This window comes from Engystomops pustulosus, chromosome 3, assembly GCF_040894005.1.
Source record: "Engystomops pustulosus chromosome 3, aEngPut4.maternal, whole genome shotgun sequence".
Classification (NCBI taxonomy): Eukaryota; Metazoa; Chordata; class Amphibia; order Anura; family Leptodactylidae; genus Engystomops; species Engystomops pustulosus.
Window position 1 is genome coordinate 96,035,154 of NC_092413.1, and position 21,006 is coordinate 96,056,159.

Sequence of the window (21,006 nt, forward strand, 5' to 3'; positions counted from 1 at the left end):
GGGAGCAAGGAGCATGGAAGAAGTAGAAACCAACTGTGAAATGGAGGAAGTGTATAGTCAGTGAGCTGTGAGCATTGACTGCTTCCCTAATATGTCTAGTGAGAAGAGGCTAGAAAGGGGGCTGCAGAAGACACAGCTTGATGTGCACAGAAAGCCTGATTGGGAACAGGGGGATCTTGTACCTCACCATTCTTTGCAATAAATATAGAGTTAAGTTGAAAAGTGTATATGTATATTTTAATAATAAAAACAATAATATTACAATTTACAGAGACTGAAGATGTTTGTTCTGAACAACCTGAAAAAGAAGCTGCAGTCGTTACAAGAAATCTTCCATCAAAGTCAAGCATGAAAAACCAGAGACAATTACGTAGATCCAGGCACAGTGGCACTGGCAATCTTACTTTTGTTATCCATGACCTCTTTCCTTCTAAAATCAACCTTTTGTGCACTGGCTTCACAAGCTACTGTTAAATGGCAGCAGCAGATCTCAGTCTAGCCCTCCCCCTGGACTTCCTGCAATCTGAGCAGCAGTGAGCACACAGTGGAAGTGCTGCTTCAGAGTGTAACATCCTGTGAATCTGCATCATGGAGTTACTCTGATAACATGTCCATAAACCCTTAGGCTCATTAGCATAAGTTTATTTTAGAAGGAGGAAGACCATGGAGAAGAAACTTGAGTAGATTACCATGCGTCACCATGAGTCACCGTGCCTGGATCTACGAGCAAGTGCCCCTGGTTTATGATGGATTTTTACAGTATATATTTCACCTCTGAACATATATACCTTACCTACTTGAAAAGCTAACTCTGTTTTGCATTGCATCCTTATATTGTACTGATCGTGAGGTGTAATGCTTGATATAGAGATGAAATGCATGTATTTCTAATCCATTGCCTGTACCAATATTACAGTGTCATCTTTACTCCAAGTGCTGTACTGCACTATAGCCTCAAAACGGTAAAACTTGTGTGAGCTTCTCCACACATGTAACTGCTCAGATCAAATGCATTGTTAATAGGCAAATGAGTCCTAACAGCAAACAGATCAGGCAGTCAAATTCAACATTCCTGAATCAAAAATAGTATATTGTGCTCTACTGTATAATTTTATATAAAGTTTGTTCCTGTTTGTTACTCTGGTTAAGAAGATTTGAGATGTATAAAACATAAAGCGGTGCAATAACAAGGGTACTCAACTACTAATGAAGATGGTATCACTAAATCAGCTGGGAAATAGTGTGAAAAGATTACATATATATTATTGCATTTAATTTTGGTTAATGTATAGATCTGCAAAGATGATTTCAAATGATGTGCATAATTGTTTTACATGAACATTTCTTTGTATGCAAACAATTGCCTCTAAAGTCAGCCTCTCATATCAAACATGATTTTGGCCTGACATCCCCTTCTTCAAAGAAAATCTACCATGAAAATCCAGGCTCTGTGACTGTGGTAATCTACTTATATTTGTTATGCTTCATTCCTTCTAAAATTATTCTAATAAACCATAAGGGCTCTGGGAGTGTTACCAGAGGCCCCCTCCCCTGCTGCAGCTTCACTCGCTGTTGCACTGTGAGAGGAGCATTTTCCATTACATGTTTTCCTCTTTTGGCTTCAAATTACAAGAGACAGAGGGAGGGCAGACAGTGTAACAGTTTGTGAATCTGCAGCATGAAGGGTGTCTGGTAACACCCCCAGGAGCCCTTCGGGCTTATTAGCATAATTTTATGGTGCTTGATTTTAATGGTAAATTTCCTTTAAAGAGGTTGGCCCAGACTTACAAATTTACTTACCAAGCTCATTACTGTACATGGTACACACAGGCCAAATGACAAATAGACATGTCACCAGTATGCTATGTGGAAGTGGTGCTCACCAGAGCAGTTGATCTGCAGAGGGTGACCTTTACAGACCAACTGCCAATGATCACCTAGCTGAAGAATAAGTGATCAATTTTTTAAAACCAGATAACCCCTTTGAGTGTATTTTTTCCAGGTTTATGGAAGCGTGCATGTATTTTTAACAGGTCACTTAATCTAAGCAGTTGCAAGAAATTCCATTTGCCCCCTTTGACATTTGGTGCTGGGGCAGAGATGGGTCAACACCTTTCATATTAGATTGCAGGTTTAGCTGACATGATTCTAATATGCATATCCATCTTTTAATAGATGCTCCTAGATTTGCAAGCAGCGAAAGATTAAAATAAAATGTAGAAGTATTGGATGGATGATAATTTAACTGATGTCTGGAAGATAAAGTGCTGATGCATGAAATCCTTCCCGTGCCTTTCCAAAGCAGGATAGGATAATATTGAGGGAAGTGTTCACAGTCAGCTTTGCATCTCTTTCCGTTTCTGCACGAGATGGGTTGACTTCCATCATATCCACAGCAGACAATAAACCTGAATTATAGAAAAATAAAATATTTTAATATGCTTTAACTAAATAGAAAGAGGATAATATGACAAAACAGGGAGTGAATCTACCAGATGCCAAACCATGAAAAAAAAAACTGGATTTTTTTTTAAAGTGCTTTCTAGACTTTCCTTATAACTTTTTCTACTGTCTGATTTCATCCATTAAAATTTTCTGCTATTTGATTTTCATCCATTGAATGGCCGTATTGTGCACCGGACTGTATAATTTTCAAGACGTAAAAAAATATAGAGTATGTCCTATTTTATCATGTATTTCTGTCAATACGCCCCATAGAAGTCTATGGGAACGTATAAAATATGTGCTGTGCACCGTAAGCTCCGTATATAGGTGTAGTATCCAGGGAGACCAGAACCAGTGGGAGGTGCATTCTGTCAGCCAGCCATCATTTGCCACAGTATTTTATACATTAACCTACATGCACATACAGATGAAAAATGTCATGTATACACAGATTCATACCACATGGAAATACAGGACTGGGAATTGTGTGAATGCAGCCTAGGTGTGTAAACCTTAGAACCAACCCAACTCCCGTAGACAAGTAGAAGTTAATAGAAAACTAACTGCAGGGAAGCAGCCCTCCTGGTGAAGGTTAATAATCATTCTTTATTAATATAGCGCCGCCTACAGATTATGCATCGCTGCACAAAGCATCCCATGGGGCTCACAATTTAAACAACCTACCAGTATGTTTTTTGGGAGTGTGGGAGGAAACCCATACAAACACAGAGAGAACATACAAACTCTTTGGAGGTGTTTACCTGGGTGGTAATGGAACCTAGGTCCCCAGCACTGCAAGGCAGAAGTGCTACCCACTCAGCCAAGGTTAGTGTTTATTGACCTATGGTGAAAGTGCGACATTTCAGCTACTCAGCGGAGCTATTTTCAAGCATATAAATCGCTCCACTGAGGAGATGTAACGTCACACCTCTCACCATAGGTGAATAAACACCAATCCTTACCAGGAGGGCTGCTTCCCTGCATTTTTTTCGTTTCATTTGTATATAACAAAATATGTTTTTCTAATATACACTAGTGTGCAAGAGTCTCACTATACTTATATTTGGGCTTTATGCACACAGCCATATGTGGGGGCTGTCAGCTGTCCAAATTACTTGTATTTCATGGCTCCCATTAACATCTTTTATGCACAGTCGTGGTGCGGCGAAGATGCTTGTCTCACCACTCCATTACCTGGCCATATTGAGGCGCAGCCAGGCGCTTTGAGTAGACATCAGCCTTTATTGTGTGCATGTATTCTGAGCATTCGGGATGAACATTCCAGCCAGCACACTGGGTGTTTGATGAGTTGGAAGCATCAAACGCGCTCGGGCTTGGAGAGAGGGGCCTACTTTTGGGATCCTTTTGTAAAATTCCTACTGCCTGCTGTAGTTTTGGACCCAGGTTGGAGACCGTTTGATATTTAAAGTCAAATATATTAAACTGTTTATGGAAAAAGAAGGAATCCTTTTTGCTAGTATTGTCCAATAAAAAAAAAATTGCTTTTTTTTTTTTTTACCTGTGTTGTAAATTTGCTCAGTAATGTACATGCCCTCTCTATAAGTCAGTCCTCCATGGACGGGTGTACCAGTAGCTGGTGCTACACTTGGGTCCAGACCATCTATATCAAAGCTTAAATGGATTGGCCTCTTCTTCCTTTAAAGATGAAAAGTAAAATCAAACACTAAACCACAGTTAATGTGAACACAGAAGTTTTTTTTGCAGTTATACAAATGATCCTTCATCCTTCCTTGTTCTGCCCTGGGTTTTGTTATGTGACTTGTGTTAAGGTATAACCTAATACAGTAAAGCTCCTCTGGCCTTGACTTTTCACCTGAAGGCTACACGTCTGGGATTGTAGTGCTCCTATGATTACACCATGCATTTATTTATTAGTGCATTTAGCTTCACCTCCACCTTTTAGAGACAATTATAGGCTTTTCCGTGAATAATACATCACTGCACTTATTGGATGTGAGTTGACATTTTTGGTAATTTTGCCACCATACTGCTTATTACTGCAGGCGTAACGCTATCACCACTCCCTAGAAAGAAATATGTGGCATTATATAGATATGTATATAAATACACCCAAAGTGGATTCTTCTATGCAATATGTAACACTCTCTTCCATTTAATTTCCAGTCTAACCAGTTGTCATGTCACTTCTACTGTGTAGATTTGCACTTTAGTTAATGTCACTTTACTACAAATAGTTGACAAAGCTACTGAAGGGGACTTTTTCATATCCTTTATTGGCACTTACTTTCCCACTAAGTATTCAATGGTTTCTTCCATCACTTTGTTTATAGTCAGTCTATCCACATCAGACATTGAATAAAACTTGATGCCCAGCGTCTTCAGAATCAGACTGTAAGAAAGTATATAACAAGCAAATATTTAATGTCATAGTATACAGGATGCATCCAGTTGGTATCTGTATCATTTATTAGTGGCAATATATTTAAGCAATATTATATTTATGTATATGAAGTTCTGTTAAAGAATGCACAACTGATTTTTTTCATGTATGGTTCCCACCTATCAGTAGAAAGGGTGTCCTTGTAAAGCAGCCTTATTCAGTTACGGACTGCAGAAATTAGTAGGTTAGGGAGAACCTAAGCTGTATAAGCTAGCTCTGCCTAAAGGAATCGTTTAAATGGGAGTTTGTATTTTCATCCAGTTTAAAATAGGCTTTTCAATTGCGAGGTCATATAGAGATAGTCTCCCTATAAGATTGGACCAAGACGATCACTGATATTTAGAAGATTTTCAAGAATCCAGACTACCAGGACAAGACTTACAGAATTTGAAATAAACAAAATAAAAGACAGGACATCAGTCTCCTGCAAATTGCCTTTGGATACCCAAGAGGATCTTAAGGAACCTTAAAAACAATCAGGAATAGATGAGAGAAGAGTGTTCTTACTCAGCACAAAGAGACCTAAAAGTCAACCAGTCACTAATGAACTGTGCCTCTTCTTTATTGGAAATGTAACCAGCAGGCATGTGTAAGGTGAATTGAGCATGTTATCTGCCAAAAGGTCTCTTGGACTCTTCATCCATCATCCCTGATCCCTGATTTGACCTGCAACAGATTAGGAGACTACACACCAAAAAGTGCCTCACCCTATATTCCAATGCGTTTCAATGGGAAATTCTAACTACCATAATCACTGTAGTGGGGGTGACCCACCTTGGGACTTGTCATCACATGTACATTATAATTTGAATTTCTAGTATGCATCTTCTTTTCTCTCTCTCCTTCTTGAATAAGCAGTGCAGTAATAAAAATATTGCTTACAATATTGGCTGGTTTTGGGCTGTGATGGCAGCATCAATATATTAACAGTTGGATTACACACCCAGACAAAAACTTAAAGGGGAGCTGTCATCAGGAGCCTCCCCCCGTGTCCCTGGAGGAGGGGGGGGGGGTGAGGAGATATGGGGGACATAGGAGGGTTTTCTTAAATTTGAAATAGATTCACGACAGAGCAGTTTCCCGAGGGTGGTGGGGAAACTTCTTCTCATTGGCCACTCCCATGGGACTGGGGACACAGTTCTACACACAGAAAGGTAAGCTTTCATCTAATTAATCTCTTTTTTCAGAAAAAGATATAAAAACTCTTTGGCAATGCATACAGTACTCTCTATGGGGACATGGGGGAGACACAAAAAGGGCTCATGATGACAGGTTCCCTTTACAAAGCTCACTGGTCAGCAAGGGTTTATTATGCTGAAGTAGTGCATACTCAGGATGAAATATTACATAATCATTCCACTCACCTGATTTTTTGATGCTACAATTGCAATCTCTGACTTAATAATGTAAAGTAATATATATATTACTACAGAAGTTAACAAAGCAGCAAAAATAAGAAAAGCTACATTTTATGTTCATTATTGTAAATTCTATTTTATTATATCTATTGGCTTTTTTTCTTTTAAAAAAACAATTTCCCTTTAAAACAGCACTAGAGCAGAGAAGACCCTGTATTGGATTTTGCATAGGTAACTTGTATAAAATATTTAATAAACATAAAATCTTTCAACAAATGTCATGTTCCACATTGAGGAGGAACTTACTGTTCTCCAGGGTCCACATCTCTCAGTCCTATATAGACTATGTCTTTAGCAGATAGACAAGGAGTCACCCAAGAGAATCCTGGGATGTCTGGCACCTAAAAGGCAAGTGTTTAGCTTAGTGAAAGAAACTAAAATTATTCTTATGAACTGTTTATGGTGTTGTTTTTATTTTCAGCCTCCAGCAATCCTATAAGTCTGGCAATCAACTTCAAGATAACAGAATCTTTCATGATAGGTTTGTGGCAAGTAAGCAGAATTGATCAGCCACAGTATCTGAGCTTATGCTATTTCCATCAAGTTCATCAGAAGGCAGGCAATAATAATAATTATTTTATTTATATAGCCCACACAGATTACGAAGCGCTACACAGAGCTTGCCATAACGGTGCCCATCCCCAATGGGGCACACAATCTAATCAAACTACCAGTATGTTTTGGAGTGTGGGAAGAAACCGGAAGACCCGGAGGAAACCCACCCAAATGGAGAAAACATATATAACCACTAAGCCACATTGTTCTTGCAAGTGCCGTTAGAAACCGATAGCCCAAACCTAAGTTATGGAAGCTGACATATCTTTGTCATGGGGATGGGGCCTTAAAAACAGCTACACTATACTTTCCCACAGTACAAAAAGATGATTAGGACATGATGATAACACAAGCCATTGTTTACCTTGTTTTGTAGTTCCTTTATAAGGAAAGAGACCGGCTGTCCATGAAGGTTGCCACTGGGTGATGTTGATGGAGTGTTGATATCAGCGTGGGCATCAACCCAAACTACACACAGATCAGGATGAACTTTAGCATGACCTGCGATTGTCCCAACTGCCAAGCTGTGTCAGCACAAACAAAAGGTAAGAGTAAACAAATAGAATGTCACAACATATTGACTTGGGACATCTGGTCCGATTGAGGTCAATTTTTTTCCGTTAAAACATCCTATGACTACTATTATGACCATGAATATGTCAAAGTAAAAGTTTTTGATGTACTCTCCAGCACTTTTGTTATGCCACTGTGTTCTTTGAAGTGGCTACTTCCCAAAGGCCACACACAAGCAGAAAAGTTTGAAGTCCACAAAATCAAGGACTATGCCCATGCCTTGCATCATCGTAGTGATATATGACACAAGGAGTGCCTGCTTCCCAGATGTCATCTTGATTTGACACTGATGTTCTGTGGGTAAGCAGAGACTCCTTGCAGCGTATTTCACTATAATGCATAGAGCCCTATTTTCTGCACTTTAGTTGATCCACAAAATTTGGCCATAAAGCAGTCATCTACTATCTTCACTTTTATAAACACAATGGGCTAAAGAACCACCTGGGACACCAAACTTTATATCAAAATAATTAAATTGGGAAATTTATTGACAGGTTCCACCAGCACCAAGGGGCTCAGGTCTGTGCGCCCAAATTACGGTAATTCTACACCAGGTCCTGCTTGTCATTGAATTGCGCTATAAACTGCATTAGGATAAATATCCCCAGTTGTAGTCAATTTTTTTTTCCCATAGAGCAGCCATGAGTTTGTTTGACCCATTTAATTGTGCTCATCAATTTTAATAGCTGTACTTTACAGTGTGTCCGTAGTATCATACAGACTGCATAAAATCTGAGGATTTTTTTTCTATTTTCTTGAGAATTATGAAGTATATCTTGCAGCTCTTCCCCTAGGTGACTTTGAATCTTTTTTTCAATTAATACCTTTAACTTGCACTTTTTTCCCCACATTAATACCCAGGCTATTTTTCAGTTTTTTTGTCAATGCCTGATAGGAGATATACCTTTTTTTTTTCCAGTCAACATAGCTATATAGCCATGAATAAGGTGTAATACCGAAACGTGTAGACTTTTTTGCCTTCATGTCCACCTGTTTTTTCCATATGCAAATTAATTTTTTAACATGAATTGAATAAATTTGGGATTTTTTATCTACTAACCGACTTCCTGTCTCCAGCTGGAGATTTTTCTTCTTTCATTCTGCGTCACAAACACCTGTGGCCAAGGTTGTCCGTGCAGGAGTAATTAAGGTCGGAGACCTTGTTCGCTTATTATCGCTATATAGGGTCTTGTTTGTTAGAGGATGAAATTTAGCACAATTTTAAATTTTGTATGTTCTCCTGTTGAACTTTTATCAAACCTTTGTGTTCAGTATATTTAAAAAAAAGAAAGCAAATCTGACATTGTTTTTTCAAATTAAAATGTTCTTCTAAATTTTTTTAAATGACCTACATTTGAATTAGGAAATTCTTTTGGGGTAAAAAAAAAATTATTATTGCATATTTGGGTATCGAATTTCCTTTTTTTTTAACTTTTTTTTTTTTCTTAGTGGATGAATACTATTATAGATTTTTAGCCTGGGTTGGTTACGGGTGTGGAACTATAAAGTATGTGTGATTTACAGTTTTATTTATAATGGATGGGCGATTTTTGTGTGTTGGTGATTTATGAACTTTTTTCCTTTACATTTTGGATTACTTTAGCCTACAAGGGAACACTGACAGTAGTAGTAGTGGACAACTTATGCAGTGCAGTGCATTATCCTGTCAGCCACTGACAGGCTTTTTATTAGACCACTCCTCTGGCATGTCCTAATAAAAAGCTAATACAGGCAGCACAGGAGGTCCCTCAGAGGTGACATGAAACACCATTGGCACTCTGTGATAGTTGCTGGGGGGTGCCGATGAGTGTAGAGGGACCTCAGTTCTTCTGTACCATGATTGATCACAGTGTCTAAGGGGTTAAACACGCCGGATTAGAGGTTCTCCAATCCCAAGTGTTAGTGCCAGGGGGGCCTGAAATAACACAGCCCAGCACGGCAGCAGGTCCTGATGTCCTGCATTCTTCTTCTGATACAGTGCTGTTGAAAGGTATTGCATCACAGTACCCTTAATGATGCTGTATAAAGCCATTATGGCAGTCATTGGGGTTAAACACATAATTTTTTTATATAAACATAGCCACACCTGTGATCACCACCAAGGGTTAGACACACTCTGCCGGTCTTCTTGACTTCTGCAACGGCTTTAGCAACCTTTTCAGTAGCTTGGCCTACAGTCCGTGGATTCTTAACATTTTGAAATGGTTCATCATTGGGTAACTCAGGAAGATGCAGATCACCAAAATCCTTCACGTCATATTCTGTCACAAAACAAGTGAAAAATAAATGAGTAGAAAGTAGAAGTACTATATGTACTTAAGTATATGCCAAGATTTTCAGCACAGTGTCTGTTGACGTCATAGTTTGTGTGCCGGCAGATTGCATAGACGTTCATGTGCCAACCTGGCCGGGAACCCAAAGACTTACTGCAAAGAGAAGAGGATGCCAGGAGTCATCGCCAGAGGGTGAGTACTACGTTTATTTTATTAAGGGGGCTCTCTTGTGGGCAATACATTAATGGGAGGACTCCCCTGGACATTATTCTTATGGGGGGACTCTGCTGAACATTACATTAATGGGGGAACTCTGCCGGACATTTCATTAATAGGGGCACTCTGCTGGACATTACATTAATGGTGGCACTCTGCTGGACATTTTATTAATGGGGAAACTGTGCTGGACATTACATTAGTGGGGGAACTCCTCTGGACATTAAATTAATTGGGGAACTCTGCTGGATATTACATTAATGGGGGCACTATGCTGGACATTTTATTAATGGAAGCACTCTGCTGGACATTTTATTAATGGGTGTAATCTGCTGGACATTACATTAATGGGGCACTCTGCTGGACATTACATTAATGGGGGCACTATGCTGGACATTTTATTAATTGGAGGGGCTGCTGTGGACATTTTATTGATGAGGGAAGACTACTGGACATTTTATTAGAGAGTAGTGGCTGCATTTCCCACCCTAGGCTTATAATCGAGTCAATATGTTTTCCCAGTTTTTCAGGTTGGCTTATACTCAAGTATATACGGTATATTAAGCACAACAATCTCAAGTAATCAAATCTAAGTTGCACTGGAAACCCCTCCATTATAGACATCAAATACAAAAAAACACATAACTGACATTACCCATAATTGTTAGACAGGACAGAGTAGCCAGGGCTTAGGCTGAGAGGGGTTCAATACCGGGTATGTCAGTTTCTGTATTATCATTGTCATTGTATTACTTTGCTGCACAGACACATAGGAGCACATTTACTTACCCAGTCCGCAGGAGTTCCCGAAAGTGCATTGTCCGACGACAATGCACTCTGCCGCGATTCAATTAGATTGTGTGTCCGCCGGAGTTCACCTTCTTCTTCCTGGCGTATGTAAGTGCATGTCTTGTGACACAATTTTAAAGTTGAATCCCGCGCTCAGTCTGAATCCGTCGGATCATCCGACGGCCCGTCCCTGATTTATGTTGCATGAAAGTCTGCGCTATTGCGCCAAAAGCCGTTCACGTGCACCAAAATCCGCTTCTAAATGTCTGTCCCAGTGGCGCATTTCCCGAAAACGTCAGAATATCCAAGGAAAGTGCGGTTGCGGGACCCTTAGTAAATAAGTCCCTTTATGTTATGCCATGTAATTATTTGGTGGGATAGTCAGTGGATTTGGCTTCTGCACACTGTGATTCCCATTAATGTTTGTGTAATACATTAGTGCTTACAAGAATCACATTACAATTGAGTCTTTGTATTCTGTATGAGTTTTTAGATGAATTAATAAAATTAAATAAAATTTTATGGCAATTATGACTACTATCAGTACATTGTATATATGCTTAAAATATATTGTTTTTAAATAGGACATCAACATCTTTCTGTGGGAGCTTTAGGCACTGCTAGAAGAAGGCTGAGGTCACACACACAATTCAGTGCAGAAGCACATGACTCCCACACATTCACTGTAGATCAACACATCCCCTCCTCAATACACTGTATAGTTACCAGCAGTACCAAAAAGTTTCTCAGAAAACCCCTTTAAACTTACGAATTATTGGACAATTGCTCATTCTTTTAACCAGTGGTACTACCGCATGAACAATAATCTACATGAGTGCCTATTGTTAACCATTGAAATCAGTTTTGAGGACACACCCTGCTATTACACTGATGTTGACTGGAAGTTAACTACTACAGTTTAAAATACAAATTTTTGTAAAATTGTGTCCTGGAATTGAAGTGAATTCTGTTGTATCATTTGATCCCATTGCCACAAGTCTAAAGGTCTAGTGCTTGGCCATGCAGTCTACCTTTACATATGTATTATATAATGGCGGCATCCTAATGCACTACCACACTGGAATGAATTGCGTTCTGTAGAACATGCCATTCTATCACATGTCACTTAGTGAAATGTCAATTCTGAACGTAACCTCTCTAACTGTATAGTGCCAAGTGTAAAGTTTGGTGGAGGAGTGATAATCCTATGGGATTGTTTAGTTGCATTGAATATGAAATTTGCTACAGCATACTAAAAATAGTGGTGGGAACAGTCTGAAAAAAACCATTTTCTGTTCCTGCTAGACCCTGTTTCCTAAAGACCCTGTTTCCAAACAGTAGTGAAGATGTCTGCAGGAAATTGCACAATCCTTGAATCTAAGAAACTCATCATCATCTATGTCTGGAAAAAAAAAACCTGTGTAAATTTGCACGTATCACAAGATGAGTAAAGCATGAAAAGGCAGGAAGGGGGTTTCATAATAAAACTTTACTCACAATTCCTGGTATTGCTGCATTTCTATTGAGTTCTCAGTTGTGTAGAATAAAATTCCAAATAAATTATTACATTAAACAAAAAATGTTATTCAGGTGAAACTCTGTGCAATACTGTGATATTTTTTCTGAAGTTCTACCTTTCGTGATTGAGGGAATCTCAATCATACAAAAGGTGGAAAATCCTAGGGATAAGACCTTTATTTGTGCTTGAATTGAAACAGAAGACCTACAAAGAGATGGAAGTTGACGATAACTAAACTTTGCCTAGTTTTGCAAAGTGTATAGACGGCCTGAAGATCTGCGCAGAATGGACACTCGGTCTGTTAAAAAAAATTGATATGTACATGAGATGTGAGCATGAGTCTTAGTGGTATTTAAAAGAAATCTACCATCAAAATCCATTATGATAAACCCAGGACACTTACTCCAGGCACTGTGACTGTGTAAATCCTCTTGTATTTGTTATTCATGGCCTCTTTCCTTCTAAAATCAACTTCTAAAATAATGGTAATGATCCAATCAGGCTACAGGGGAGGTTCCCAGAACCCTTCTATACAGCAGATTCACAGGCTGTTAGACTGTCTCACCCTGCCCCACTGCTCCTGCTCGGCACTTCCTGATGTACTCTCACTGCAGCACAGGAAGTTTCAGTACACAGTGGGAGGGGGAAGTGAATCTGCAGCACAAATGGGTTCTGAGAATTTCCCTCGAAGCCATTCTGGATAAGCATAATTTTGAAAGTTCATTTTAGGAGGAAAGAAGCCATGAATAACAATTATAAAAAGATTACTACAGCCAGTTGCTGATTAAGTGTCCTATGGGCCCTGGGTTGTTCACACAACTAGGGCCCGGCAGCGTCCAAACTAACCTCCTGCCCAAGGCCTAATCTCTTCCTCCTTTAATGAATTGGCCACAGAAGAGGCCCCTTTAATAAAATGTCCACAGCAGAGACCCCTTTTAAAAAAAAACCCAGAGCTGCGGGTAGAAGAAGTTGGAGGTGAGTATAGCTTTTTTTTTAACCTGACAATCTTCATATGGGGCCCAAGTATGGACTGGCATGGGCCCCTGAGAAGCCGAAGACCTCAGGTCCCCACCCATACCACCTAAATGAATATTCGTCATTGACCACAGTCACACTGCCTAGTAAGTGCCTCTGGTTTATCATGCTGTGTTTTGATGGTAGTTTTCCTGAACACACACCGTGCATGACATGTTGGCTAAATTTTGTATGTTAACTTGGGCTAAATCCAGCTAACACATGGACCCACTTTTCCTGTAGTGAACTCAGTTGTGTCCAACGCCTTTAATGCATTTGAAAATTTGTCACATCTTACCAAGCTCTTCCAGTTTTTCAATTAAGCCAGCTCTTCTTATATACACTGGGCCTTCTTCCACCCCACCTCGTGGCTAAAATGAAAAAAATTAAGTGGTTTTATATACATTATTTTATATGGTTATACATTGTATAAGTCAAGTCTGTAATGGAGAAGCCATGTAGGCTACATGGCTACAATGGGTAATAAAGAACTAAATAGGAGAGTTGACATGTTGACACATTTCCATTATGATAATCAGTAATCATAAAATAACTGAAGACTGGAGCTATTATAGCTATTCCCAATGATCCCTGTGGTTGCATTTGTCACACAGAAGCGATGTGCACAATGCAACAGATATCTCACTTCCACAGCAGTAATGAGAGCCATCATTTTTTTAATCAGACAGCACATGGCTACACTAAGGCCGGTGGCTAGTGAAAGTTATTTGTGTGCTTTTGAACAGTCAGCACACGGCTTCACTAAATGTAATATTTTTAAATGGATCAGTGCCCATGGCTATTATTGTAATGGACTGTATGAACGATCATAACTATTTTCTCTGACCCTTGTGTATCACAGAAGTCAGTGGGTCAATGATAAAATGGATGGCATACAGAGGGCATGGGCAATATTACCTCATTGGCAAGTCACTGAAATGCTTTACATTTTAACTTACCACTGGTTTAAATAATAATTTGTTAGTTCAATTAAAAAGTAGATTGTGTCTTAGTCTTTGCGCTGATCCTTGTGTACAATAAAATACAATGGTTGGGTGAAAATAAGTGGATGGTGCTCAGGTGCACCTGAGTGCCATCTGAGTTTTTTCAAGGACAGCTTCAACTAATGTGACAAAAATAGATAAATAGATACAACATGTATTCCAAATGGGCACAATTGTTAATGTTAATCTGGTTTGTTGTGGCTATTTAGCCTCAGTAGTAGCGTGGTCCCATTTATTTAAGTGCAGAACAGCTTGTGCACACACATTTGTCTCTCCAAAACACTTGTATTTTATGCAGTACATTAGAAGTATACATACACAGTAACAGCCATTATGTGGGTTGTATCTGGGTTTTCTAAATTAAGCACTGCTTTAGAATAAGTGATATATAGTTGCAGGGCCAGCGCCAACCCTGGCAAGTGTCGGGTCCAGAGCTGCTGGGGAGGGGGGGGGGGTGGCCACATAAGGCTGTACATAATGAATCCATGGGGTTGAGGAGAGCTGTATCTATTTGGTATGATAAACTAGGGAATAATTTAGGGAGCCGGAGACTGTTTTAGTCTAAGCCTATGCCGACACTGCATAGTAGTGAGGAAGATATAGATTTTAAAAAAAAAGTTTTCAAGTACTATGCTGCATTTTGTCTCTGGCTACTAAACCTACCAATAGACTGAGGCTTACTTTATATGATACCTTAGCAGAAAACACAATCATTGCCTCCATGACTGACATTATATGGAGTCCAAGCTTATCTGCACATCCTATCTGCAGAGAGCATGTCTAGAAAGCTCCATAGACATAAATGAGTCAGAGCCAAACCATTGCTGTATATAGCCAAGAGACTTCTGTGATGCACATCACTAAGTGCTGGTTTGAGATCTCAGGCAAGGGTGGCAAAATCAAATCTACCATCAGATATGAACAGATTAGAAAATGGGAAATGTTTAGCTAGGTTATTTTTAAGTCAAAAAGAAAATTGGTGATTTCTTTTAAAGTGATAATTTTCTTTTAAAGTGTAAAACTAACCTCAAGCCTTAGTGTATACGGCTTACCCACACTTAAAAACTTTTAGCTTTAGCTAATGATTTCCTTGAGGGTGCATTCACACAATGCGTTGCATTCCACAGGCTTCAGCCTTGATCACATGCTGAGGTTACATTGCGTTTTAGCAAATACAGTGGAAACACAATATAACCTAAATTTGTGATCAAGGCTGAAGCCTTTGGTATGCGTCAAAAACGTGACACAACGCATTGTATGATTGTGCCCTGAGGAAAAAGCTCTAAAAGACATAGGGCACATTTACTAAAAACAGTGCAAGCACCACTATGTGCAGTTTGCTTGTATACAGCGCAGAGGACTCCAGATTCAAGAACTGTGGCGCACATTTTTCATGAATCTGGTGGCCCCTGAACTTCTTTGCATGTTAAATGTAGCGCATGTGCATTTCAATGACGAATTTTGTGTTGCATGAAGAATAGTGCAGCTGCGACACAAAAGGGTCACGTGCAACATATATGTGATACAGACACTTCTTAAATACCGGTGCAAGCAGTTTGCACATGAAAGAATGTGCAAAGTTTGACAGAAAACTGGTGTAGGGGCTTAAAAATTTATCTTGGTGATCAAGAAATTTTTAAGAAATTTTGTAACTGATTCAGGTTTGACAATGTAGTATAGTATATTGTAGTTAAGTGTGGACAATGTTCTATTCCTGCCACAGGTTATCTCATTTTGCAAATAAATAAATATAAATTCTTAACCCTTTCACGACCCGTGATGTAATGGCATGTCACGGGTCGGCTGCAGGTGCTTGAAGAGGGCTCACGGGCTGAGCCGTCTCCATAGCCGGCAAGTCTTAACTGCATATCGCAGCAAAGACTTACCGGTAACACCCGCGATTGGTGCTAGCAAAGCTGCCAGCGGCTTCAAAAAGATGGCACGTGGGCGCCGCCATCTTGTTGGAGATCGCCGCTCCCCGTGACATCATTTGCGAACAGCGATCCGTTGCCATGACAGCCTTGGATCTTCCGAAGACCCGAGGCTGTCTCATTTCAATCCATTCATTACAATGTGTGATTTGCATATTGTAATGAATGAGGAAGAAAATCCCCATATACTGCCAATCAGACAACCTAGGGTTAAAGTAAAGGGTTAATAGTAAAAGTAAAAATTTTAAAGAGTTTTAAAAAAAATTATAATTAAAAAACCTAAAAATTCAAATCACCCCCCCCTTTCCCTAGAACTGATATAAATATAAATAAACAGTAAAAATCATAAACACATTAGGTATTTCCGCATCCGAAAATGCCCGATCTATCAAAATATAATAAGTGTTTTTCACTGCATTTAACCCCATAATGGAAAATAGCTCCCAAAGTCAAAAATGGCACTTATTTGCCACTTTTGAAAAATATTAAAATCTCAATAAAAAGTGATCAAAAGATTGTACAGTCCTAAAAATCATAGCATTGAAAACTTCATCAAAAGTTGCAAAAAAGATACCTAAGAACTAATATAGTGCAGGTCCTATTCTTTCCCAAGTTTGCTGCTCAGGTATTCTTTTTCTTACCGTCGGGCAACAAAAGGGACCATTATTTGGGGTTCAAGCAACTGCATATGTTGTGTGCAGGAAGCCTGAGTTTGGTCTCATTTTAAATCCATATGCATTACTGACTAAATGCACTGATTTGATCATTATTTCAAAAAAGTTTGTGAATAGTGACCCTGGGAAAGAATCTCAGCATGAGAAAAAGCAATACTTATCTATTATTGTTCACACACACCTAGCCACGCACTTTATCTCAGCTTGATGCATATGTGAACATGTATTCTTATATCATTTTAATATTTAGCCTACAATTAATTATTCTAAAAAAGAATACAGCTTAAAGAAATTCATTTTTTAAAAGAAATGCAAGAAATCTAGAAGGTGTCATTTCTTGCCAAGGACAACAAAAGAAACTGGTTTACAGGAGACAGATTACATAGAAATAAAATAAAATGCATATATTTATTGAATGCAAAAATTAAAATAATATGTCAAAACTTGATGTCACCATATAAAACCAAATCTGTAAATTATTAATTGATTACATCTGGCTTCTATTTCTGCGTAACTTACAAGAATAAGCATTAATGGTGGGAATCTGCTCACCTGGCCCTTGGAGAAAGGTGCTCCAATAAGTCCCACTGATCTCTTAGTCCTTCCACTCATTCTGCTTGCTGTCTCTTGTGTGTAAGTCTGCCTGCTAGCATTCTCCTTTTGTACATTTCTACTGTGTATTATTAAGAGTTAGAGAGGTGTAACATCTCCACCCAGGAACAAAAATTATGCAATGCATTTCTTTTGCATCAGCTGCTGCAATCCTGTATTTGCCTAGTGATGCCGTTATAAAACAGCAGATGATAGTGGACAACCTCCTGCTTGTTCTATCTGATCTATCCAGCTTGTTTATACATAGTTTATTAAAATGATCATACTAGTTCAACATTTGGCTCTTTTGTTAATTTTGGAAGCCAAAACCAGGTGTGGATCATAAATGAGTAAAAGTATAAAGAAAAGACATTTGTCTATTTTAGCTCATCCTGGTTTATGCCTAACACTAGATAAAAAAGATAGTTAACGGGCCCTAAAGGGAGTTAGAGCCTATACACACTTCTTATACACACTTTTTTTTCTCACTATGCTATCTGTGATTTTCAAGCATACTGACCCTTTATTTACTATGTGTTTTCTGGCATATTCGTTCTATTCTGGGATGCCCCTAGCTGGTACATTTGACATAAGTTGTCTTAGACTGTTGTAGAATTCTACACCAGGCCCAGATTGAGATCTACAGAGAGCTCTTCCTCTTAGTATATTGGCGTATGACCTATTTCCATTCCTGGTGGAATGCCCATAACCTGTGCCAGTTCCTGGTACAGTCTAAAGCACAATTGTACACCATGTTGGACCTGGGGTAGAACTGCCCAGGGTGCTACAGACGCAAAATTTATCAGGAGGCTGGATTGGGCGATGGCCACGGATTACGCCATGCACTGTCATGTAAATCTCTAGTATATAATAAATCTCCCCATTGAGTTTATTCATCTAAACTCCTGCTTCTTATAAACTTAGTAATTGCATAGGTGGTTCTTCTAGTGATTGAGATCTAGCTTTATTTGCACACTTATAGAGGGAAAGGTGGTAATCACTTATAGCAGGACCCAGAAAGAGCAAAATTTGAATTGATAAAGAGCTCAAAGTGAAAATGGCGGAATGTGTCAAAATGCGTGTCAAAAGATCACCCGATAGAACTTGCATTCAGGTCTTGTTTTGCAATGCAATTTGTCTAAAATGGGATTTTTGGGGGCTTGGTATTCATTTACTGAACACAGTCCACATGATTGGGCACTTTTAAGTGTTGGACTGACCACACTGCTGAGGATGGGACTCGGATGAGGATGGGACTGAGGATTGGGCTCGCACGGATTCCCTTCTTCCCAGCTGTAATCATTATGACAGTTCAGCAATGATGTTCTGCCAGGAAGAAGGGACTGTATGTATACTGTATATGATGCATGGAGTCTTGTCCTTGGCACTGTGGGCCACCTCTGAAAGTCATCCACTGCATAGTCTGTGATTCACAAAGCTCTTGTAGTTGCCTGGTATAGTCACCTCATCTGGATTGGCGCACAATATCTAGAGCAAATAACTGACAAATAATGACAAAGACACAAATGAGATATAAACTGGGATTTAGACATGATTGAAACCTTACTTGAAAAGAAAACAAACATTTGTCAAAATCTACAGTGGTAAACCTAAGAAAGGCTACAATACTTTCGGGCCACAAGCTGCTATAAATAAAGAGAACCAAAATATCTATTTTCAGCATTTGAATTAATCCAAAGTAAATTAGTATACACAAAAGATATAAACCTGATTGACATGGGCAGGCAAAACAGCCACAATCAGGTAATAAACATGCACCAAAAGCTTGAACGCGAGTGATATACCACCCAAAGAAGAATTTTTTAGCAACAAAGAGTACTTTATTATGTGCCAAATAAATTAACAATAAACACAATTACTGGACAAGCAACATATGTTTAAAACTCTGCATAGTACAATAGATGGCTGAACAAAAGCCTCAAGGTAGGTGAGACAGTCATGAAGGCTGTCATTAGGCAACAATGCACTGTAGAGCAAGGTTACAAGACAGTAAATGATAACACATACAAAATAATATGACCTAGACAGTAACAAATACCATACCCAATAGTAACCAGCAGAGGAATGCCCCGACACGTGTTTCGCACAAAGTGCTTGATAACGCACTTTGTGCGAAACACGTGTCGGGGCATTTCTCTGCTGGTTACTATTGGTTACTGCTGGTTACTATTGGGTATGGTATTTGTTACTGTCTCGGTCATATTATTTTGTATGTGTTATCATTTACTGTCTTGCATATCTTGCGACACAATTTACGATGTTAAATCCTGCACGTTGTCCGAATCCATCGGATTGTCCGACGGCCCACCCCTGATTTGTGTCACGTGAAAGCCGGCGCCGATGCGCCAAAATCCGATCGCGTGCGCCAAAAACCCCTGTTAAATGCGCCGCTAATCGGAAATCGTCGGGAAACCCAACGAAAATGTGGTCCGCGGACCCTTAGTAAATGAGCCCCAATGTGTCAATTGCAGAAAGTCTTCAAGAGCAGAGGAGAATGTGGTGGGATGTCTTGGGACAACTAGTCACAGTACTGAATCAGAAGATCTTGCCAATACCCCAACACAGAAGTGACTAAAGTGCTGCCACTGCTGCACGGGAGGGCATCACTTATACTGCTAACTCCTCATCTGAACAAAAAAACTACTGACATTTCAGGATCCTTTCTTTTATTTGTGGATTGAGTTATAGCTTCTTCTAACTATAAATGCAGTCAGACCTGGTCATCTACAAGGCCATTGTCTACAAAATACTGATTCTGTTGTCAATGCTATGTAAGGTGTTCAAAGTAACAAGGAATGCAGACTTGTTTCTATATGAAAAGTGCCTAAAGTATTAGGAGTTTCTGTGGGTGTCTAGTTTAAACTGGGTTTGCTACACTAGAAGAGGAATAAAAGCAGGTTTTTGGTGACATCATAATACTCCCTTTTAGAGTGTTAATACACTAATGTGTCTGTGCCTGCAGATATTCGCCATACTTTACTGTTAATTGTGGGTCTGCATTTGAACTTGTCACTTAAAACGGATGAATGCAGATGCAGTCTGACAACACTAATATTAGTTTGGTGTAAGAATACATGAAGACATTGTAAAAATATGCTAATTTACAAATAATCAAGAGAACATTCACTTCAGGCATGCACTTAATGCACAATGCACATAAAGGAAATCTACCACCAGGATGAAAGACTGTAAACCAAGCACACTGAAATGCTGGTGTGTGCCCCCTCTGGCAGGATCCACTCTTCTTTTAGCTTCTTATGCTATTATTTTTTTACAAAAAAAGCCTTTAAAGAATATGTAAATGACCTGGGGGACTCCATGCTTCATTAACACCTATGGAGCAGTTGACAGTTTGATAGGTGGTGCATCAATGGACTGAAAGAAGCAGAGTGATTGCTATGAGGGATTGAGAGAAAGTCTATCATAGAGAAGCACTACAGGTCCCATAGTTTTTTTGTTCACCATCCAGACACAGGTAGCACCTTTATTTTACACATCTGTGTTAGTACTACTACTTATGAGGCTTAACAGCAAGTAATTTGGTGTCACAACACCCAAGAA

General features: G+C 39.2%; 1 protein-coding gene across 1 annotated transcript; it reads right to left on the bottom strand.

Annotated features, from left to right (window-relative positions):
• Positions 1 to 215: 215 nt before the first annotated feature.
• Positions 216 to 17,600, bottom strand: ARG1 (arginase 1). The gene is made up of 8 exons (XM_072141524.1): positions 17,386 to 17,600; positions 13,523 to 13,595; positions 9,500 to 9,674; positions 7,205 to 7,364; positions 6,532 to 6,626; positions 4,712 to 4,816; positions 3,965 to 4,101; positions 216 to 2,408 (listed from the first exon to the last, which is right to left on the bottom strand). The coding sequence occupies exons 1-8, from the start codon at positions 17,443 to 17,445 to the stop codon at positions 2,242 to 2,244; spliced, it is 972 nt and encodes a 323-aa protein (XP_071997625.1). The 5' UTR covers positions 17,446 to 17,600; the 3' UTR covers positions 216 to 2,241.
• Between the last annotated feature and the right edge of the window lie 3,406 nt (positions 17,601 to 21,006).

Bases quoted from the DNA above. Each gene is read 5' to 3' on its own strand.
- ARG1 (XM_072141524.1), bottom strand. From the start codon at position 17,445: ATGAGTGGAAGGACTAAGAGATCAGTGGGACTTATTGGAGCACCTTTC. The intron at 9,675-13,522 runs GTAAGATGTGAC...GTTTTGTGACAG, and splicing joins TGAAAAACTGGAAGAGCTTG to AATATGACGTGAAGGATTTT. The intron at 7,365-9,499 runs GTGTGGCTATGT...GTGCTGACACAG, and splicing joins ACCCTTGGTGGTGATCACAG to CTTGGCAGTTGGGACAATCG.